Raw genomic sequence first — 21244 nt, forward strand, 5'->3', positions numbered from 1 at the left:
GCAAAAGTTTAGGAAACTGATAGGATTAAAAACAACAATTTTTGAAGACGGCCAGCTGCGTTTTCTTTGGTTTTTTCCCCTTTTTCTTTGCTCCTTCATCAAAGAGCCCCAACGCACAATGGAGCAAACTTTGATCTCCTTGAGAAAGGACACGCCGGAAGAGCCCGGGCTGGTGGGAGTGGTCCAGGATCATTGTTGAGAAGGATGCTGGTGATAAATATTGATGAAATTATTTGTTATCGTGACCTGTCCTTGCCATTCTAGGATTCCCCTTGGCTCCACAGATCCTGTGCCTCTTTCAAAACAATTGCACTCGACAGGCGGGGGCGTTTTCTGGGTTTTTTCCACCCAACGGTGTGTCTTTAGGTTCACAAAAGCCCCCACAGGCACTTCTGAGTTGGAGCTAAGTTTACAAGACTGTTTTAGGCAGAGAAGTAAATATGGGGGGGAGAAAAACTTTGATGAAATGCAGTGATGAGCTGGAGATTGAAAGGTGGTGTTTTGTTTATTTCCGAAAGGACCCTTACCTGTCCCCCAATCAGTTTCAGAAGAGATGTGTTTGTTCCACAGGAGAACCTACATTTCCAGGCAATGCTTACTTCTGAGTAGACAGGCCTAAGACTGCCCTGAGTGCACACTATTGAGGGTCACTGTCGTATCTGGCCTTGTGCGCTAGGAATGCTATTCATGCTGAACACTCATGTCCTTGACTTGACCAGCGGTGATAACATTGCTGCAATTCTATCAAGCGCAGAAAGCGCACCAAAGCAAATATTCGTAAACCACTCTCTTTCTTTTGAAGCGCAATTTATTCTGGAAGAATCCAAAAGCCGGCCGTTGAACCCTGTTGAGCAATTTCTCCCTCTTGATACTGAAATCCCTCCTCCGCCACTGAAATCTGAAACGGCAGTCCGATTGGAGATTAGGGTTGCCAACTTTTTTTACTGGCCCCTGTTGCTACGCCTTTCGCAGCAACCTGATTTGTTCAGGGAAGGTTTGCTGCTTTCCAGTCAGTAGATTGCTATAACAATTTCAACTGGAGATATTTAGGAAGTGGTAATGCACTGAGCTGTGAAAAGCATCCCTACTATTAAACGCAGAAGAGCTGGTGGAATTGCCTCTTTTTTGGTTAGTTGGCAACTCTGATAGTTGGCAAAACGTAATACCGTATTTCTTCGATTGTAAGACGCCATCGATTGTAAGACACACACTAATTTCAGTACCACCAACAGAAAAAAAAACCCTAAGACACAACCGGGATTCTAAGACGCACCCCATTTTTAGAGATATTTATATGGGGGAAAAGTGCGTCTTAGAATCGAAGAAATAGGGTAGGTATTTGATGTACATCCCCAGGCAAGGAAGATGAGAGGAGGCTCAAATTCCTTTGCTTTTGCTGTATTATACATAAAGAGGCAAATTTATACCAGATATGCCAGGTATAGGATAATTTTCTACTTATTTATCCAACCTGATGTCCTCCATATGTCAGCCCCAGCCAGCAAGTACAATGGTCTGGGATGATGGGAGTTGTAGTCCCAAAAAAATCTATAACCTGTTAGCTTGTGGAAAGCTAAATGATGCTGTTGTCTGCCACTGAAGAGCTCAGAATAGTATCCTTGCTTCCTTTACCCATTTTCAAGTCACAACCACCCTGCGAGGTAGGCTAGACTGAGAGATAGTGACTGGCCCAGTCCTCTTCCCGCCTGACTAAGCATTTGAACTCAGGTCTCACCAGTCCTAGCCTGAACTGTAATCATCAGTTTAACTGTGACCCTGATCAGACGACACGCTAAGCCACGGTGGTTAAGCGTTTTGAGCGAAACGTTATGGCTTAGCAGGTCGTGTGAACCATAATTCTGTGTGACTTGAAAGCTGGCTGGCTGGCTTCAACACGGTTTGCATTTGACGCGTCTCATCGGTCCGTGGTGTCGTTCGGCTTGTGCTACGTTGACCGAATTCTCCCAGATGCAAAAGTGATTTAGGATTTCTCCTTCGCCACCACATTTTTTTTAATGCACTGAATTTTGGGAGTGGGGGTGGCCAGTGGGAAGTAGAGTTAAGTCCGTTTGCATTGGCTGCCTATACGTTTCCGAGCCCAATTCAAGGTGCTGGTTTTAACCTATAAAGCCCTACATGGCTTGGGACCGCAATACCTGATGGAACGCCTCTCCTGACATGAACCTACCCGTACGCTGTGCTCAACATCTAAGGTCCTCCTCCGAGTGCCTACTCCGAGGGAAGCTCAGAGGATGGCAACAAAGGACAGGGCCTTTTCAGTGGTGGCCCCCCAATTTGGGAACAATCTCCCCGACGAGGCTCATCTGGCGCCAACGCTGTTATCTTTTCGGCGCCGGGTTAAGACTTTTCTCTCCCAGGCAGTCCACAACATATGCTGAGTTTTTTTTTTTAAAAAAAACTGACCCCAGAATGGTTGTTTTAAGTGCTATTGTTGTTTTTATGCTTTTAAATTTTTGTATATTTGTTTTTAATGTTCACTGTTTTTAACTTTTGTAAACTGCCCAGAGAGCTTCGGCTATGGGGCGGTACATAAATGTAATAAATAAATAAATAAATAAATAAAAATAAGTATTCAAGGGAGAGCCACAGGGCTGGGGGGGCATTCTTTTCTTTATTTTTTTCTGATGGGGGCTCAGTTTGTTCCAAAGGAGGTCGGGGGCCCTGACCGCTGACCGCTGCTTGTCCGATTACCAGGTCAGCATTGTCTTCCTGCCGCTTTCTCCTCTGCCAGCCCCTCTATTGGAGAAGAAGTTGCCTGCGTGATCGTGTGCAAGCGCCTCCCCTATGCGCCCGCGTGTGGGTCTGTGGGTCTGTCTGCAGCGAGGGAGAAAGAGTCCACTGAATATAGGCGGAAGGTGAACATCATGCTTTGGCTTAGGAAAGATGGGTTGCCCATGCGCTGGATCGCCATTTTGATTGGCTGCAGGGGTGACGAGCCCCTAGCAGCCTGAGAACTAAGGTCGAGAGCTTACAGGCGCATGTGTGTGTGTGGGGGTCCAGTTAGTGCAAAGGGGGGGGCAGATCAGAAGCTCTGTTCAGGGTGGTGAGTCATCTGCAGGCAGGAATGAGCTGGGACACGTAGCACGGACGTTGCGCATGAGGCATGGCGCATTTCAAGGGGAGGAGGGAGTTAATTTCCATGTGGGGGGGAGGGCGTTGAAGCGAAATTTCTCCCCCTTCTAATCCTCTTTTCTTAGCCTCTCTCCCTTCCCTATTGCCAAAACAAAGGAAAGCGCATTTTCTTCCAGTTAAGTAAGGTTCGCTGGTTAACAGCTTTAAAAATAAGCCCCCCTCCCCATCTCCCCCCCCATCTCCAGCCAGTGCAATCTGAAGCTGAAATAACATCCTTTACGTTTCTAAAAGAGTAACTTTGGAGGGAGCGGCGTGGCTGAAATGTCGCTTCAGCTGTGAACCTGCTTGGCATCCTAAAAAACGCTCTTTCTTTCTTTCTTTCTTATTTATTTATTTTATTGCGTTTATAGACCGCCCCATAGCCGAAGCTCTCTGGGCGGTTTACAAAAGCTTCTTAACTCTCCCACCCTCCGTTTGTAGGATGGTGGAGGCAATACTAGCCCACCTTAAAGGGGTGTTCGTAAGGGTTACGGAGATCATGTCTGTGCATGTTTGGGAATTCCAGTGCAGAATATTCCTTTATCATCACTGATCTTCTAGGAAAAGCGATGCCCAAAGAATACCTGCATCACAGTTCTGTTCAGCAAAGGTTCTAGCATCCAGGAGATTTTTTTAAAGATTGAAAGCAGCCTTCCCTGACCCAGCGCTTTCCATCATCCCCTAATGCAGGCTGTGGTGCACATAGGAGTTGTAGTCCCAACAGAGCTGGAAAGCAACGGGAAAGTCTGACGTAAAAAGTGTGTGTGTATTGGTGTTGCAAAACGGAAAATGCCACTTGATTCTGCACTAGGCAGGCCTTATCTGGAGTCTTGCGTCCTGTTCCGGGATGTAGACGAATTGGAACCAAGTTTAGAGCAGGGCAACGAAAATGGGGAGGGGTGTGGAAAATAAGCCCTGTGAATCAAGATAGAAAAAACAGGGCATGTTTAGCCTGGAAATCAGAAGAATTGGAGACGTGAGAGCACATCAAATACCTGAAGAACTGCCACACAGAAGAGGGCAAAGATCAGTTCACTGCTGTTTCAGGTGGCAGGATTAGACCCAGTAGGCGTAAGCTCCAACAGGGTACATTTTGGTTGAGCATTAGGAGGAACATCTGGGTGGTGAGAGCAGTTTGACAGTGGAACCAATGACCGAGGGAGGTGGTGCGCTCAGCCTGGCTGAAAAATTTCAAGCACAACCCAGACAAGCGTCTCTGGGTTTGCTCCAGCTGGGGGGGGGGGGGGGGCTAGATGGCCTCCAAGTGCACTCCTGCTCTGATTCTATGGCTGTTTCTACACCTTCCTTCCCCCCCCCCCCCCGGATCATCCCTGTGCATCCAAATGACACACACACGGGATCCCAGGAGCAGGCAGGGACGATCCCTCCATTTTCCTGGGATAATCCTTAGGTGTCGAAAGGACCCTTGAAGGAAGAAACGGTGTAGGAAAATCAGGGACTCGTAAACATGTTGTTGCTCAGTTTTGGCAAGGGTTGGATTCAGTGGAGTCAGGTGGCTCCGAGGTCAGTGGGGCGGTGAATCCGCTCCGGGTTTCAGTCAGAACTCTAAAGGACCTGGAGCGGATTCACCACCCCACTGACCTCGGAGCCACCAGCCTCCCCTAGGTAGCTCTGTCTCCCCCATATTGCAAACGGAGGTCTGAGTGATCGCATGTGACCGAAAGCCACTGAGTCTTCTCCTGGCAGAGGCGAGATTTGAACCCGGGTCCGCCCGGTTGCCAGAGAGCCGTGCATTTCTCTCCACTACCCTGGTGCTTTCTCGTCGTTGTCTAATCCGGCATCATAAGCTTTGTCAGGCGGGGCCGGCTCTGTGCCGTCTTACGTCTTTTGCAAAGCCCTGGGCATGTGATGGGGTAAATAACTTTACACAACAAGAAACGAGACAGATGGCTGGCTGGCCACGGCCTGTGCTACACCTTGACGGAGTCTTGAGCGGCTGGCAGGTTTTGTTACTCCACAAGCCAACTTCTTCCCTTCCCGCATCAAAGCTTGTACCCAAGATGCAATCTTGGCACCAGGGTAGTTTCCACCAGATAAATTGCGGTGGGTTATTAGCGGGTCCCATGATGAAGTTGGAGGGGAATCCGTTGGGACCATCTTGGGACCAAGGCTTGATACCTCTTCTCCTAAAACATCGCGGTTCATTCTTTCCGACAGAAAACCTCAAAAGGAAGTGATTTCAGTTCTGCTCTACCCAAGCAGCTGGGGAATTCTCCCTGATGTTTAACTTAGATTTATCCCCCTGTGTTGCAAAGGCTCTGTGAACAGCATTGGTGCATATTTCGGAAGTACAGGGCACATGGATATTTTGCTGCCTGAGGCAAAGGTAGTTACCTCCCTCTCCTCTCCATGTACAGCAGTAAACTGGGCTGGGTGTTGAATTTGACTTAAATTCAATCCCCCGTTGCACCTGAGGGCAGCAGAGTAGTTTAGGGGGTGGGTCAGGGAAGGCCATGTGGCGTACACAACTCTGTCTTCCAACAGAGAGGGCCCTCGCCAGCACCTGCCGCCCGACGCACTCACCTCATTCTTCGTCATGGTAGGGCCGGCCCTGATGAGAGACAGGCTTCAATTAGTCGCACGAGACCGCAAGGCTCAACTCACACGTGCGCTCACTGCATGGCTGGAGGCAAGTTGCCATTTCCCAGCCTCAGTTCCACCATCTCTAAAACAGTCCAGGGGCAGCTGGCTTTCTAAGGCCGCTGTGTGTAGTCAAGACCCTGTGAAGTCTCCAAACCCGTTGTGAATTTCAAACGTCACGCGGCGGCAGGAATGTTCCCTGCTTGCCATGAATGTGGCTGAACATCTGTCCGGCACAACCAGAGGAAAGAATATCATGTTTGTTCGTTTGTCCCCATAGATCAGCCTTCCTCAACCTGGGGCGCTCCAGATGTGTTGGACTACAACTCCCAGAATGCCCCAGCCAGCTGGCTGGGGCATTCTGGGAGATGCAGTCCAACACATCTGGAGCGCCCCAGGTTGAGGAAGGCTGCCATAGATGGAGGGTTCCAAGACCCAGGCAGGAGCAACGGCAGAGGCCATTTTGCCACTTGTCCTCTTCTCCTCTCCCCACAAAAATCAGCTCGATTTTTTTTTATTTTTATCATCAGCTTTGTGAGTTGGAGTTTTGTGCTTTCAGAAAACTTAGTCATAGGAAGTGGATAAGGCGATGGCGCATGGATGGTGAAACATGACTAGAGAAGAAACCCACGAGGGGGGAAATATGCAGTTCCTTGGGTGTGTTGTTTGTCGCTGGATCTGTTCCTTGCATATTTTTCTGCGAAAGCCAGGACAGCGGGCTGTCAGCCAGTTTTTGGGGTGGGGCAGGGTTTCTTTCTTTCTTTCTTTCTTTCTTTCTTTCTTTCTTTCTTTCTTTCTTTCTTTCTTTTTTAACCATTGTATCACTTAAAAGAAAAGAACACTCTTCACGTCCCAATTGCCTCGTCTTCCTGGCTGGATTCATCCTCACTCACAGCCTGCTGAGGTGGGCCATTTTATAAGGCAGAGAACCCAGGCGGACTTACACTAGATTTGCTCCCGGGCCAGGTTTAAGGTTCTTGTCCTTGTGTACAAAGCCCTGAAGAACTTGGGACCAGGATACCTGAGAGAGCACGGCCTTCTCCCTTACCAACCTGCCCGGTCACTGAGGTGATCCGAGGGCCTGCTCCTGATGGTTCCACATAGACCCATCCCCCAACTGGAGTCCACCAGGGGAAGAGCCTTCAGCGTGGTGGCCCCCCTCCTATGGAACTCCCTGCCTCTAGAGGTCAGGCAGCTGCCAACTTTGTATTCCTTTTGGCGCCTCCTGAAAACGTCGTTGTTCCAGGAAGCCTTTCCTTAATGACCAGCCACAGTTCGCGGTTCACGGCGCATGCAAAAAAAAAGGGGGGGGGGTTGCTAGGGTGTGGGGGAGAGAGAGGATTATGCACCTCAGAATTGTGGTTCCACAGGAATACCCGTTCTGTACCTCCTCATGGGAAAGTGGCATGCCCAGAGCAGTGCAGAGATGCGACGGGCAACCTCCCAGAGTGCATTTCTGGGGTGTCTTTGTTGCAGCACATTCTTTGCCTTGGTTGCCTCAGCAGAAGTTGATTGGAAGGAACCAAAACCAGGGCAGAGGAAGGCCCAACCGTCCTCTGTTCCTGGGTACTTCACAGGAGACTTTGGCCCGACCCAGCGGGACGGTTCTCACGCCCTTCGCCCAGGTGGGGTCGTGCTGGCCTCGCTCTTTGCCTCGGTGGCACGGTTTTTATGACGTCTGGACATCTGCTTTCTTCATGAGGCGGCTGGGCGGTGCTGAAGTGACCTGTCTGTGTGTGACTCTGATGAGAGAGAGGCCAGGAAGACCAACAAAACCCATGCTACCTCTCCGTAGACATCTTGGGATTGGCCCAGACAGGAAACAGGAAGTGGCAGAACACCATTCGGAGATGCCAGATAACTAAGGTCCAAACAACACATGACGTTAAACGCCAGGTTTAATGTCCCACCTTTAAAGCTACAAGGATAATCCTGACAGAAATGTTCAAGTTCTGGTTGTACTGGAAGCGCTGGTTCCCGGTTTCGGAGGGCCGTTACAGCAAAATGCCCTCTGTGCCAGGGTGGCCTACCTCCTCCTCACTTCCGTTCCCGTTGCCCGTTCACTTCGCGTTGCAAGGAAAGGGTACCGCTCGGTGTCCTTGCTCTGCTTAGGTGAACAGCAAGGAGCAGCAGCAGGGCCGGGAAGTGTCCATGCCCCCCCTGCGTTACCACTGGTCTCGGAACATGCCCAACCAGGCCAACCCCGGACACCAGCCCTGTGTATTGGAAAGGCAGCTAAGACTGGCATTCCTTCGGATTTGGAGCAAATAGAGGCAGCTGTGAGATTCCAAAAGGAAGAGGAAATGGAAGGTCTCCCGCTGTGCCTTTTTGGTTCCGATTCCGATCACCCCATCCACGTGTTTTTAACGTCGCCTTAAGATAACTTTGGTGCCGGAACCAACGTTGTCGGAGAATCAATTTGGCATCTCTTCCCCCTAATCTCTCTCCGTGATTTTACGTTGTCAGTTATCCCGATGATCTCGTGGGCTGGATGAAGAGGTTGTGATAAATCAGTTAATACGCGGACCTGCAAAATCCTCACTTCTGGCTCAGAACTCTTGTGTTTGCAAGGGGAGAGAGAGAAAACTCAACTTCACATTTCCTCCTGCATCTCTTTCTCTTGCAACGACACCACAAATTACTTTACCTCAAAACCAGGCCTGGACCATAGCTAGAAAGGCAAATGCTATTTTGGGCTGCATTAATAGAAGTATAGCTTCCAAATCATGTGAGGTACTGGTTCCTCTCTATTCAGCCATGGTTAGGCCTCATCTAGAGTATTGCGTCCAGTTCTGGGCTCCAGACTTCAAGAAGGACGCAGACAAGCTGGAGCGTGTTCAGAGGAGGGCAACCAGGATGATCAGGGGTCTGGAAACAAAGCCCTATGAAGAGAGACTGAAAGAACTGGGCATGTTTAGCCTGGAGAAGAGAAGATTGAGGGGAGACAAGAGAGCACTCTTCAAATACTTAAAAGGTTTTCACACAGAGGAGGGCCAGGATCTCTTCTCGATCCTCCCAGAGTGCAGGACACGGAATAACGGGCTCAAGTGACAGGAAGCTAGATTCCAGCTGGACATCAGGAAAAACTTCCTGACTGTTAGAGCAGTACAACAATGGAACCAGTTACCTAGGGAGGTTGTGGGCTCTCCCACACTAGAGGCCTTCAAGAGGCAGCTGGACAGTCATCTGTCAGGGATGCTTTAAGGTAGATTCCTGCATTGAGCAGGGGGTTGGACTCGATGGCCTTGTAGGCGCCTTCCAACTCTGCTATTCTATGATTCTATGTTTCTAGACGGGGCAAAATCCTGGGGCGATCCCTGGGATCATCTCGCCTTACCCTTTGAGCCCGGTTTTTCTGTGGTCCCGTGCTGAGCCCAAGACCACGGAATGTGTGGCCGGGAGTCGTGGTTCCTCGCAAGGAGCCAGGACCTGTGCACGGGGTGCAGAGCTCCTCAAGAGCACTGCGCCCATCGGGGCTGGGATGGGGGGAGTGAGGAAAATATTTGTGTGTTTCTTTAGAAAACCCTTATCATTTGCGCATGAGCGCTCGTGCACATCTTCTTGTTTAAGGGGAAAAAACAAAATGGCGGGCGTGACGCCTCTCCCTCTGAGGTCGTTGCGTGCCGCGTGTGAACAGAGGGGGAGATCTCGCGATAAAATATCACGTAAAAATATCACGAGATCTTCACCCCTCCGTCCCACTAGACCGGTAGGTCTAGTGAAGGCCCTGGAAGCAACACGCACGGTGGCCATGCTTCTCCGGGCCCCTTGCCCAAGTCACCTCACAAAGTGTCGCGCCTGGCATCCATCTTGCCAGGACCTCCATCAGTGGAGGCTGGTGGAAGAATTTCTTACAAAGGCGTTTAGTTTTTTGCCATGTCACCCTAACACAAACATAGCTAGCTGGTGATTTCTGTGGGCCCGTATTTTATCTAGGCTTGATAAACGTGGGGAATTTTATTCGAAGAAAGAAACTGCCCCAGAATGAAGTGTAGCACAGCCTAGTTCTACCCATTTCAGAACAATTTTAATGCTTCTTCCAGTATCTACATTATAGCTCCCCAATGCAATGTATAATCTCTTGCCACAATATTTATCAACTGAGTAAACAAGATTGCACTGCAAGAAGCATTTATATGTAGTACAAGAGTAAACGGGAACTCGTGCACTCCAATCCTATGCACGTTTACTTAGAAGTAAGCCCCACTGTATTCAGTGGGATTTTCTCCCAAGCATGCATATGGCTTGCCTGCGGGTCCAGCCCTACCATTAGGTGGAGTGAGACAGTTGCTTCAGGCAGCATATGCTGGGAGGCGGCAGCTGTATATCAAATTATCTGCCCTGAAGTCCTTAACCTACCCTGCTGCCATTCAGTGCGGTGAAGGATGCTGCCCCATCATCAGTCCAGACCAGGGAAGTTGACATGACCCTCCTTCTCTCCATTTTATTCTCACAACAACCCTGTGAGGTAGGTTAGACTGGAAGTCGCCCAGTGTACCTGTTTGGCAAGTTGTAACACACAAAATATGTTCCAGTTACCCAAATCTGAACAGATTTTAAGGGAAATCTTATTTATTTGTTTGTTACTTTTTTACCCTCCCCACCTTTCCATCCAAGCTCTCTTTCTTTTGTAGTTCTCGAGGGAGTGCATTCCATGGTTTGGGAGCAACGCAGGAGAATGCTCTTTCATGCACGCTCCACAAAACAGCCTCTGTGGGGAATGTTACCCTCCGAAGGGCCTCTCCTTCGAAACATAAAACCTGGGCGGGTTCAGAAGTAGACAAGCCGTCCCTCAGATAGCCAGACCCTAAGAAATTTAGGGCTTGAAAAGTGAAAATTTTGATTTATTTACAATATTTGTATACCCCTCCACGTCTAAGCAGACTCCAGAACAATGAATGAGAGGTAAAATGATGCAAAGGTAAAAGGATGAAAAAGACGCAAAAATAAATTGAGAGATGAAATGATACAAACATAGAATCATAGAATCGCAGAGTTGGAAGGGGCCTACAAGGCCATCGAGACCAACCCCCTGCTCAGTGCAGGAATCCACCCTAAAGCATCCCTGACAGAGGGTTGTCCAGCTGCCTCTTGCAGGCCTCTAGTGTGGGAGAGCCCACAACCTCACCAGGCAACTGATTCCATTGTCGTACTGCTCTAACAGTCAGGAAGTTTTTCCTGATGTCCAGCTGGAATCTAGCTTCCTTTAACTTGAGCCCGTTATTCCGTGTCCTGCACTCTGGGAGGATCGAGAAGAGATCCTGGCCCTCCTGTGTGTGACAACCTTTTAAGTATATGAAGAGTGCTCTCATGTCTCCCCTCAATCTTCTCTTCTCCAGGCTAAACATGCCCAGTTCTTTCAATGATACAATGACCATGATACAATGACCCTGATCAGACGAGATCTAAGCCACAGTGTTTAAGCATATTGAGCTAAACATTATGGCTTAGTGCAGAGCTTTCCAAACTTTTCATGTTGGTGACACACTTTTTAGACATGCATCATTTTGCGACACAGTAATTCAGTTTTACTAGCAAACCAGAGGTGAAATTAACCCCTTATAAGAGATAGGACACATACATAAATTGTAATAACGAAATGTATGGGGATACAATGTATGTCATGAAAACCTTTCATTTATATTTTTTAAAATATATGATTTGTAAGATAATAACATACATTTCCAAGATGATGATGATGATGATAATTATTGCATTTTTATACCGCCCAATAGCCAAAGCTCCCTGGGCGGTTCACAAAAACTAAAACAATTCAAAGTGTAAAACAAACAGTATAAAAACATGATATAAAATACACATTAAAACAAATCAAAACATACCATACTTGATTAAAACATCCTGAAAACATTCTAAAATTTCACTGGATAGGCCTGCCGGAATAGATCAGTCTTTATTGCTTTTTTAAATTCTAAAAGACTGTCAAGTTGATGAATCTCCTCCGGCAGGCCATTCCACAGTCTGGGAGCAGCAGAAGAGGAAAGATCGTTGTCATTTATGAGTGACCCCATTTCTTCACAATGAGCAAATAATCTTGATTTAAGAGGTCTACTTTTAATGTAGTTGTCCATTTGAACCACTTTGTCCATAACTTTTCTTAATTCTTTTCCAGTGGTTTGCACGACTAGTGCCTTGCGATGTAAAAAGCAATGAGTAATTATAATATTTTCATTCTCTTTCTTTGCTAAAGCTATAAAACCTTTTGTTGAACCAACCATTGAGAGTGTGCCATCTGTACATATTCCTACACAATTTAACCACTGCAAATTATTTTCTTTCATGAAGCAATCTAAAGTTCTAAATATATCTTCACCTCTAGTTCTCATTGGAAGTTCTAGCCAACACAAGAATGAATGAATAAGTTTATTACAGTATAACAACCAGCACTCCAATCAAACACCATACAATTGAACACATTACATTACAGATGTAGAACCGCCCAGAGAGCTCCGGCTATTGGGCGGTATAGAAATGTAATAAATAAATAAATAAATAAATAAACGTGCATATAAGAATTGCTCAATAATTCTGTCAGTATGAATGAAACATATATGTTTCTCGTTACGTTCGTGCGACACACCTACACATTGCAGCCGACACACTAACGTGTCATGACACACAGTTTGGAAAGCTCTGGTTTAGTGTGTCGTGTGAACCCTTCCTAACCATGGTGGCTACATAACTACGTTTTAAACACACTCATTAACCATTTGCTGCAAAAGGCAGCAACCATTAAGCTGTGAGTGGCCTAACCATGGCTTAGCGTGTTGTCTGAACAGGCTCAATATAACAGGGTCAATTAAACCATGGCTGTGGAATCAACGGAGGCTTCTTGGAAAAGAGCTGTTTTCAGGAGGTGCCAAAACGAACGCAGTGTTGGCTCTCACCTGACCTCCAGGGGCAGGGAGTTCCACAGAGAAGGGGCCACCATGCTGAAGGCTCTTCTCCTGGTGGACTCCAATCCGGCGATAGGTCCATGACTTGAGCCCAGAAAACAACTGGCAACCAATGCAGGCCTTTCAAGACTGGTATATCCGAATATGCAAACTTAGCCCTACACTTGATGTTTCTTCTTTCCTGACGGAGCTTGAGGCCATTTTGAACAGGGACAGACTGGGCGCCCTGTCATTTTCATAACATGGCAAAGGAACAGCTTCCTAAGCGGTCTCTTTCCTCAGGCGTGTGATTTTCCTAACGCAGGGCTGGTTTCTTGGATGTTGCAGGCGCTCAAGAAAAAGAAAGTGTTATTAAAATGAGTTGTGATTTGCAGAACAAGAACAAATTAAGCTGGAGCACCAAGTGGTTCATGGTGGGTGGTGGTGGCAGGAGGTGTAAGTTACAACTGCTGGGGGAAGGTGAGATTTTAACCAGGGTGTTCCTAATTTGTATCTCAGGGCTTTGCTAGACCAGGGTTTAGCCTGGGCTGATACCCAGGCTTGCCCCTGTGTGTCCAGATGATGCACAGGGGATCCCGGGGTCAACCCTCCCTTGCCCTGGGTTAACGGGCTCCACTTTTGGCCCGGTATTTCCGCAGTCCCGGGACCATGGAAGGTCTAGCCCGTTCTGTGGCTTTTCCCAGCTACGCGGCTTACTCGTGCGTAGCCAGGAGAAGCCGCGCACGGGGCAGGGGTAGAGATCGCAGCCGGGGGGGGGGGGAGATCGGGGAGAGTGGGGGAAACTTTTTTAAAAAACAACTTACCTTTGGCACTCGTGCGCTCCTGTGCACCCAGCCCTTTAAAAATTAAAAAATGGCGGACATGCCGGGGTTTTCCTTTAGCCCGTCGTGTCTGACGTGTGTATTAGAACGACAGGCTGCGCTAGTTGTAGCGCGGGCTCGCCCCTCCACACGCCCGGATTTTAAGGTAGGTCTAGCAAAGCCCCTAGTCTCTTAAGGTGCAATGCTGGTTGTTGTACAATTTCCCCCACTGTCTAAACAAGCACAGGATTATAGGACATTATTCTGTCTAAACATGCCTAGGATTGCAGGACCTTTTTCAATCTAAACATGCCAAGTGTTTTAGGACTCCCCCCCCTCCCCCCCGGTCTGAACATGCCTAGGACTGCAGTACCTTTTTCTGTTGAAACATGCCTAGGATTGTGGGATCTTTTTCTGTCTAAGTGTGCATGGGATTGTAGGACGGTCTAAACATGCATAGGATTGTAGGATCTTTTCCTGTCTAAACATCCATCGAATCACACCCTTAGTAGTTATGTTACACCACCTCTCATACATTCAAATTTCCAAGTTCTCTTGTTCTGGCAGAGACCTCCAAATGGTGCTCAGCTCCCCCCCCCCTTTTTAAACTAACAACTCTTTCTTTAAAAGTTTCAATCGCGATATGTAGGGACAGTGTCTTTGGTCCTGTTGTGCTAGATTTTCTGTGAACCGCTGCCAGAGTCATAGGGCTGCAGGTGTGCCTTTGAGATCAGGAAAGACAAGTCCGCAGGAGATCTTTCCTTCTTGCTTGGTTGGCAGCTAAATGAGGAAACGGTAACATCAGCCCCCTGTTCTGACAATCTCCTTTGCTGCAGGACTTGTCCCTAGGGGGATTTATTATTATGACTATTATTATTATTATTATTATTATTATTATTATTATTATTATTAATTTATTTATATAGCACCATCAGTGTACATGGTGCTGTACAGAGTAAAACAGTAAATAGCAAGACCCTGCCGCATTATTTTGGTTTTGTCCTGCTACCTACATTTGATCCATGTAGCTGCATACCTGTGGAATCCTTCTCTCTTTAAATCAAAAGATACCGTCTGGGATTAGCTGACCAAAGGCCTACTGTGTCCCACTCCCGGGACAAAGCGTGACTGTGACGGGCTTGGGAGAAAGGGGCTTTGGGGGTCATGAGAATGTCCCAAAGCAGCTTAGGTTGGCCTGCAAAAATCAGATCCCCATTTCGTTTTCCCATAATGGCCGCGGTAGGGCTGCCGGAGCCCTTCTGTCCGTGAATGCTCAGGCAGGCGTCCAAACGCAGCGGCCTTTCTTGACCCTCTCCGGCCCAAACAAGACCCCGATTGTTGCTTTGGCTTAGGCAGAAAGGAGGTTGGGAAAGCGCTGTGCCGAAAAGCTGAGGGTTGAACTTCAGCGGGGTAAATTTTGTCTTTGTTCATCATGAATCACAACAGGGGCCTGTTTTCTTCCTATCCCGCTTTGGAACCTGATGCCCCAAGTGAACTGTTTTTAATGAATGAATTTAAAAAGAAAATCTGTCCCACCCTTTTCCATCCTACAGAACATACATGAGGCCACTAAGGATGAACCGTGCAGAGAGCTTCAGCTATAGGGCTAGGGTGACCATATGAAAAAGAGGACAGGGCTCCTGTATCTTTAACAGTTGCATAAAAAAGGGAATTTCAGCAGGTGCCATTTGTATATATGGAGAACCTGGGGAAACGCCCTCTTCATCACAACAGTTAAAGCTGCAGGTGCCCTGCCCTCTTTTGCATCTGGTCACACTAATATAGCTCCTGCAGCTTGAACTCTTGTGATGAAGAGCGAATTTCACCAGGTGCTGCATGCATACAAAGGCCACCTGCTGAAATTCCCTTTTCAATACAACTGTTAAAGATACAGGAACCCTGTCCTCCTTTCCATATGGTCACCCTATATAGGGCAGTATAGAAATGCAATAAATAAATAAATAAATAAATAAGGATAAAGAAGTCATAGAATCATAGAATAGCAGAGTTGGAAGGGGCCTACAAGGCCATCGAGTCCACCCCCCTGCTCAATGCAGGAATCCACCCTAAAGCATCCCTGACAGATGGTTGTCCAGCTGCCTCTTGAAGGCCTCTAGTGTGGGAGAGCCCACAACCTCACCAGGCAACTGATTCCATTGTCGTATTGCTCTAACAGTCAGGAAGTCAAATGATAGCAAACCATGGTCATGGCTGGTTGCTCAAAGTTGTTTTTAGATATATGTTGTCTCCGTGTATACTGTTTGCTTGTGTGTCTTATGTAATTTTATTTTATTTTTATTTTTAAAAAACCTTTCTATTCTGTATTTTAATGTTTTTAATCTGTTTAAACTGCCCAGGGAGCCTCAGCTATGGGGCAGTATAGAAATGATGATGATGATGATGATGATAATGATATAATGCCAAAATAATAATAATAAAAAAGATACAGACAATTTCCAAGACAAAACAAGCCAACAAAAAGTAGCAAAAAACTGAAAAAATACCCAGCGGCAGCAATGGTATGGACTTAATGTTTTTTCTAGGCCCCAAAAAAAACTTTGGAAAGAGAATTGGGTTAAGAGAATTGGGTTACGAGCTGGACAACCATCTGTCAGGGATGCTTTAAGGTGGATTCCTGCAATGAGCAGGGGGTTGGACTCTCTGGCCTTGTAGGCCCCTTCCAACTCTGCTATTCTATGATTCTATGACTTACAATAGGTCAGTAATCCCTTGCGATGCCGCCACTGAGAAGCCCTTGTCTTGGGTAACTAACCCACCATACCTCGGACGGAGGGGTAAACTATAGGGTGCCCCCTTTTGTTTCCCCAAAAAAGAGGACACAGATTTACATAAAAATGGCACATGCTGATTTGCTGCCTGCCTTGCATGAGCTGATTTTAGTTATTGCACATAACTGGCTAGATTGAAAAGAACCGTGCACCTTCTCATATTCAAACTTTTTCAGTACCCATTTTGCTATAGCCAAAGAGCTATTTAGGACTCCGGTATATTCCATTCTTATAACAGCCTCGATTCACTAATCATTTCACAATTGCTAGTATGTTCACACTTAGCAAGGCAGGTCCATGAAGAGTAGAATATTACTTTATTTTTTTATTTTTAAGGCAAGACTTTTAGCTCAGGGGTAAGGCACGTGCTTTGCATGCAGAAGCCCCGATTCAATCCCTGACATCTCTAGGAAAAGAGTCTAGTCTGAAATCCTGGAGGATATAGATGCTTGGCAGGACGATACTGGTGCTTGGATTCCCGGAGGGGTTTGAGGGTGCTGTAGTTACGATAACATTGATCAAGGGGGTTGTTTGAAGCGCACCTAGAGAGTCGATGGAGCTGAGCGGCTTAACAGTTTGTAACTTTGCCATGGTGTGCTTGTGTGTCCCCGGTTCAGTTGATCCCAGCTGATTGGAACTCTGTCTTCTTTTTCCTGCCTCCTTCCCTCTCTCTCCCCCTCCGCCCCCGAACTCCCACCTTCACAGCAGATGACAGCTCGGCTGATGCTAGCAGTCGGAGGAGCAGTCCTGGGATCCTTGCAGTTTGGTTACAACACTGGAGTCATCAATGCCCCACAGAAGGTAAGCTCAGAAGCGAAAGAAGGCCTGCTTGCCCAATGCATAAATGCTACCCCAGCAAGGTCACACGTTCTTCCGACACCCAGCTGTGTGGCCCTGGTGCCAGTCATGTGTGCCCACCCCATGACTATTCCTTTCCCCTCCTCCTCCCGTTCAACTTACAATCTTTGTGCCAAAGGTACACAATGAAGTGGTGAGACCATCCCTCTCCCTGGAGGCATCTAAACCTTCTGATGAGTTTGGGACCCACAGATCTCTCTGTCCTTGACTTGATGGCAACATGGAAAAGACCACGAGCGACATTTCTGCTCTGCAGTAGCCCCAAAGTATTCCACTGGCCATGCATAGATTGGGGGCAGGTCTGCCCCCGTGATCCCCTGCCGTATCTGAATAGAGCTAGTGTCTTTCCGCTGCTATCTCCATCTGCCACATATTATACAACCTAGGCTTGCCTGTAGACATCTGGGCCTTTGCTAGACCTACCTGGAAATCCGTGTGGGAGGAGGGGTGAGCCCGTGGTACAAGTAGCGCGGGCCGTTGCTCCAAGCCAGACATCAGACGCGACGGGCTGCAGGAAAGCCCTGTCGTGTCTGCCATTTTTGTTGTTGTTTAAAGGGGCCGCTGCGCAGGAACGCTCAAGCAGCAATGGGAAGTTTTTTTTTTTTAAAAAAAATGTTATGTTGCTGCTCACCCCCCTGCCCTAATCTCCCCCCCGCCACCGGGCCACAATCTCTCCCCCTGCCCCGATGGGCACAGCGCTCCTGAGGAGCGCTGCGCCCTGTCTGCTGCTTTTCCCAGCTACTCGTGAGTAATTGTGTTAGCCGGGAAAAGCAGCGGAACGATCTACATGCTCGCAGTCTTGGGCTCAGCCTGAGGCCGTGGGAAATACCGGGCTACAACTGGAGCCCGTTACCCCAGGGCAAGGGAGGGTTGACCCCTGCCTGAGCCCGGCATCCCCTGTGCGTTATCTGGATGCACAGAGGCGAGCCTGGGGTTCATTCCGGGCTAACCCATGGTCTAGCAAAGACCCTGGTCGCCTATGGTGAGTTAGGATTGCTTCCAAGCAACCAAGCTTTGCAGAAGTTGGCTTTTTTTTTTTTTTTTAGTTTGTAGCCAGATGGGCAGGCACGTCTAATCAATTTGGCAGGATTTTACAATGCAACATTAGTCAGCAGTATGGCTTGTTAACTCTCAAACAAGCCACCTTGAGAACCCGTGGTTTATTGTCGGGTTGTTCCGGGTGGGTAACAAGCTGCACTCCATGGTTAACAAGCTGCCCTGTAGAGAATGTCCTGGGCTCAGACAACACACTAACCCATGGTTGAACAAAATACCCACAGTTCAAAACAACCCACATTCAACCACGGAGTGGGTTAGCATGTGGTGAGAACCCAGCCCGCAGCTCGCCTGCCCATCCCAGTTAATGATCGTACTTTGCAGATGGCCAGGAGCTGCAAAAGTTAGGAAGACTGAAATTTGCTGTTTGCTGCCAATAACCAGTCAGCTTTAGTTGCAAGCCTCTAGTAAATATGATAATGCACTCTGTATTTCTCAGAAATGCCCCTAAAAGCCTCCTTTAAACACTCTCTAATCTGTGCGCTTGGTACTTAAGATATTAATTGGAGCTGAAAAGAGATTTCTACCCCCTCCCTGCACTGCTAATTAAGAGGATGCCGTAATCTCTCACTGTAACATCTTAAATAGCTTTTTGAGTCGGAAAACATCGTGTTATGGATTTGGCTTGCTTTAGCGGGGCGGGGGCTTTTCTACCCTTTGGCAAGCACAGGCACCTTGGCATGCCAGAAGTCCCAGTTTCGATCCCAGGCATCTCCAGATAGGACTAGGAAACAACCCATGGCTGAACGTTACATTTATGTTGCCACACTCACAGCAAGCTCTGACTACCCAGTGACTCATAGCACAAAGTCCTCTTCCACAAGTTTGCAAGGGAGATGACCTTTGCAAGAGATCAGTTGCAAGGTGGGGGACACCGAGGCTGCGGTCTTGTACCCATCTACCTGGGACCAGGCTCGCACACAATGGTGGCAAATCGTGGGGTCATGACGTGCAAACTGCTAGTGGCCGTGAGCCCCATTGAACTGAACGGGACTCGCTTCTGGGTAGGGATGTATCAAATTGTGCTCTACACTGGGCTGAATGGAATCAAAGAATCACAGAAGAGTAGAGTTGGATAGGGCCTGTAAGGGCATCAAGTCCAACCCCCTGCTCGATGCAGGGATCCATGGAGCAAAGGTCGGACTCTGGGATTTGGCCCCACTCAGCGCTCGCCCCTAAGCTGGAGGAAAAGCGCAGAAAAGGGCAACTAAAATGATCAAGGACCTGGACCAACTCTCCTAAGAGGGAAGGTTATTTATTTATTTATTGCGTTTCTATACTGCCCAATAGCCGAAGCTTACAACAGCTGGGATTGTTCAGCTTGGAAAAAAGGAGGCTAAGGGGAGAAGACGTGATCGCGGTGTACAAAATGATGCACGGTGTGGAGAACGTGGAGAGGGAGACATTTTTCTCCCTCTCTCTCCCATAATACTAGAACCCAAAGGGGGTCATCCCATGAGCCCGACCCCCTGCTCAGTGCAGGAATCCACCTTAAAGCATCCCTGACCGATGGCTGTCCAGCTGCCTCTTGAAGGCCTCTAGTGTGGGAGAGGCCACCACCTCCCTAGGTCATGGGTTCCATTGTCGTACCGCTCTAACAGTCAGGAAGTTTTTCCTGAAGTCCAGCCTGAATCTGGCTTCTTACATCTTCCTGCACTTTGGGATGATCGAGAAGAGATCCTGGCCCTCCTCTGTGTGACAACCTTTCCAGTATGAAAAGAGTGCTCTCATGTCTCCCCTCATTCTTCTCTTCTCCAGGCTAAACAGGCCCAGTTCTTTCAGTCTCTCCTCATAGGGCTTTGATGAGGTAGAGTGGGAGGAGGAACAGGAGCAGTTGGTGACCATGGTAGGGAGAAGGCAGATTTGTTGACAGAGGGGTCCATGAAGGATGACTTGCCCCGGGGCACTCTGAAACCTGGACTTAGCACGGCCTGGTGGCGTGGTACATGGCAGATTTGTGTGTGGTTCTCTTATACTAGCCGCTGCATTCGCTGGAAAAGATGGGCTTGTAAACCCACGCATCTCCTGGGCGCACGGCTGTGCCCCTGTGCTTTCAAAATAAAACGCCCTCGGACGCAGCGGGGATTCTACGAAACCCCCAGGAGTTAAGACGTCGCCCGCGGCAAGGTCGAAGCAAAAGAATCCATTGCTTATTCCAAATCGGCAACGTGAGCCTCAGGCCGCGGCAGCTCGTGAATTGTTCTTGGAATCGTGCTTTCATATATTAAGGCGAAAGCGTTCCGAGAAGTATTGATAAGCACACAGAAAACGAGGCGCGCCGAGCGCCTGTTCCCTCCCGGCCTGCAACAGTAACGCTCGGCCTGTTCCCCGAGGAGTTAAGAATGTAGACGCCGGCACTTATGGGAGAGGTCAGCTGGGTGTTGTTTCTCCACGTGGCTTTTTCTGCACGGCTGTTGTGACTCAGCAAGTACCAAGCCTCCAGGAAGTGACTTTTCGGGTTTGATCAGGAACATGTGATGGGGATGAACTGCCGTTTCGAGCACCTGCCGCCATCTAGAGGAGGAACACAAAGCCCCCTTCTGTCCAGCAACGCGACAGGATGGGCCAGCTAGGAAGCTGCGTTCTGACCCGAAAGAAGACGTCCATCTTGCTCAGGAGAGGCTGAAAGAACTGGGCCTGTTGAGCCTGGAGAAGAGAAGGCCGAAGGGAGACAGGAGAGCACTCTTCAAAGACTTGAAAGGTTGTCACACAGAGGAGGGCCAGGATCGCTTCTCGATCCTCCCAGAGTGCAGGACACGGAATTACGGGCTCAAGTTAAAGGGAGCCAGATTCCAGCTGGACATCAGGAAAAACGTCCTGACTGTTAGAGCAGTACGACAATGGAATCAGTTACCTAGGGAGGTTGTGGGTTCTCCCACACTAGAGGCCTTCAAGAGGCAGCTGGACAACCATCCGTCAGGGATGCTTTAGGGTGGATTCCTGCATTGAGCAGGGGGTTGGTCTCGATGGCCTTATGGGCCCCTTCCAACTCTACTGTTCTGTCATTCTAGGATTGTCCACAATGACCATCAACCGCTCTCTGGGGTTTCAGGCAGGAACTGAGGATAAAACGGCCAGTATCGTACTGCCCTTA

General features: G+C 48.3%; 1 protein-coding gene across 3 annotated transcripts in view; it reads left to right on the forward strand.

The window, feature by feature from the left end:
- Positions 1 to 21244, forward strand: part of LOC134411525 (solute carrier family 2, facilitated glucose transporter member 1) — a 47220-nt gene that overhangs the window by 10256 nt on the left and 15720 nt on the right. Inside the window, exons 1-2 of one of the 3 annotated variants that reach the window (XM_063145370.1) lie at positions 190 to 210; positions 16942 to 17037. In XM_063145370.1, coding sequence (XP_063001440.1) covers positions 205 to 210; positions 16942 to 17037 — 102 coding nt within the window. In that variant the 5' untranslated portion in view covers positions 190 to 204. Of the gene's footprint in view, positions 1 to 189; positions 211 to 16941; positions 17038 to 21244 lie in introns of those variants that run through there. The other 2 variants (XM_063145369.1, XM_063145368.1) reach the window with 2 other exon arrangements.

Source organism: Elgaria multicarinata, chromosome 20 (assembly GCF_023053635.1).
Source record: "Elgaria multicarinata webbii isolate HBS135686 ecotype San Diego chromosome 20, rElgMul1.1.pri, whole genome shotgun sequence".
Taxonomy (NCBI): Eukaryota; Metazoa; Chordata; class Lepidosauria; order Squamata; family Anguidae; genus Elgaria; species Elgaria multicarinata.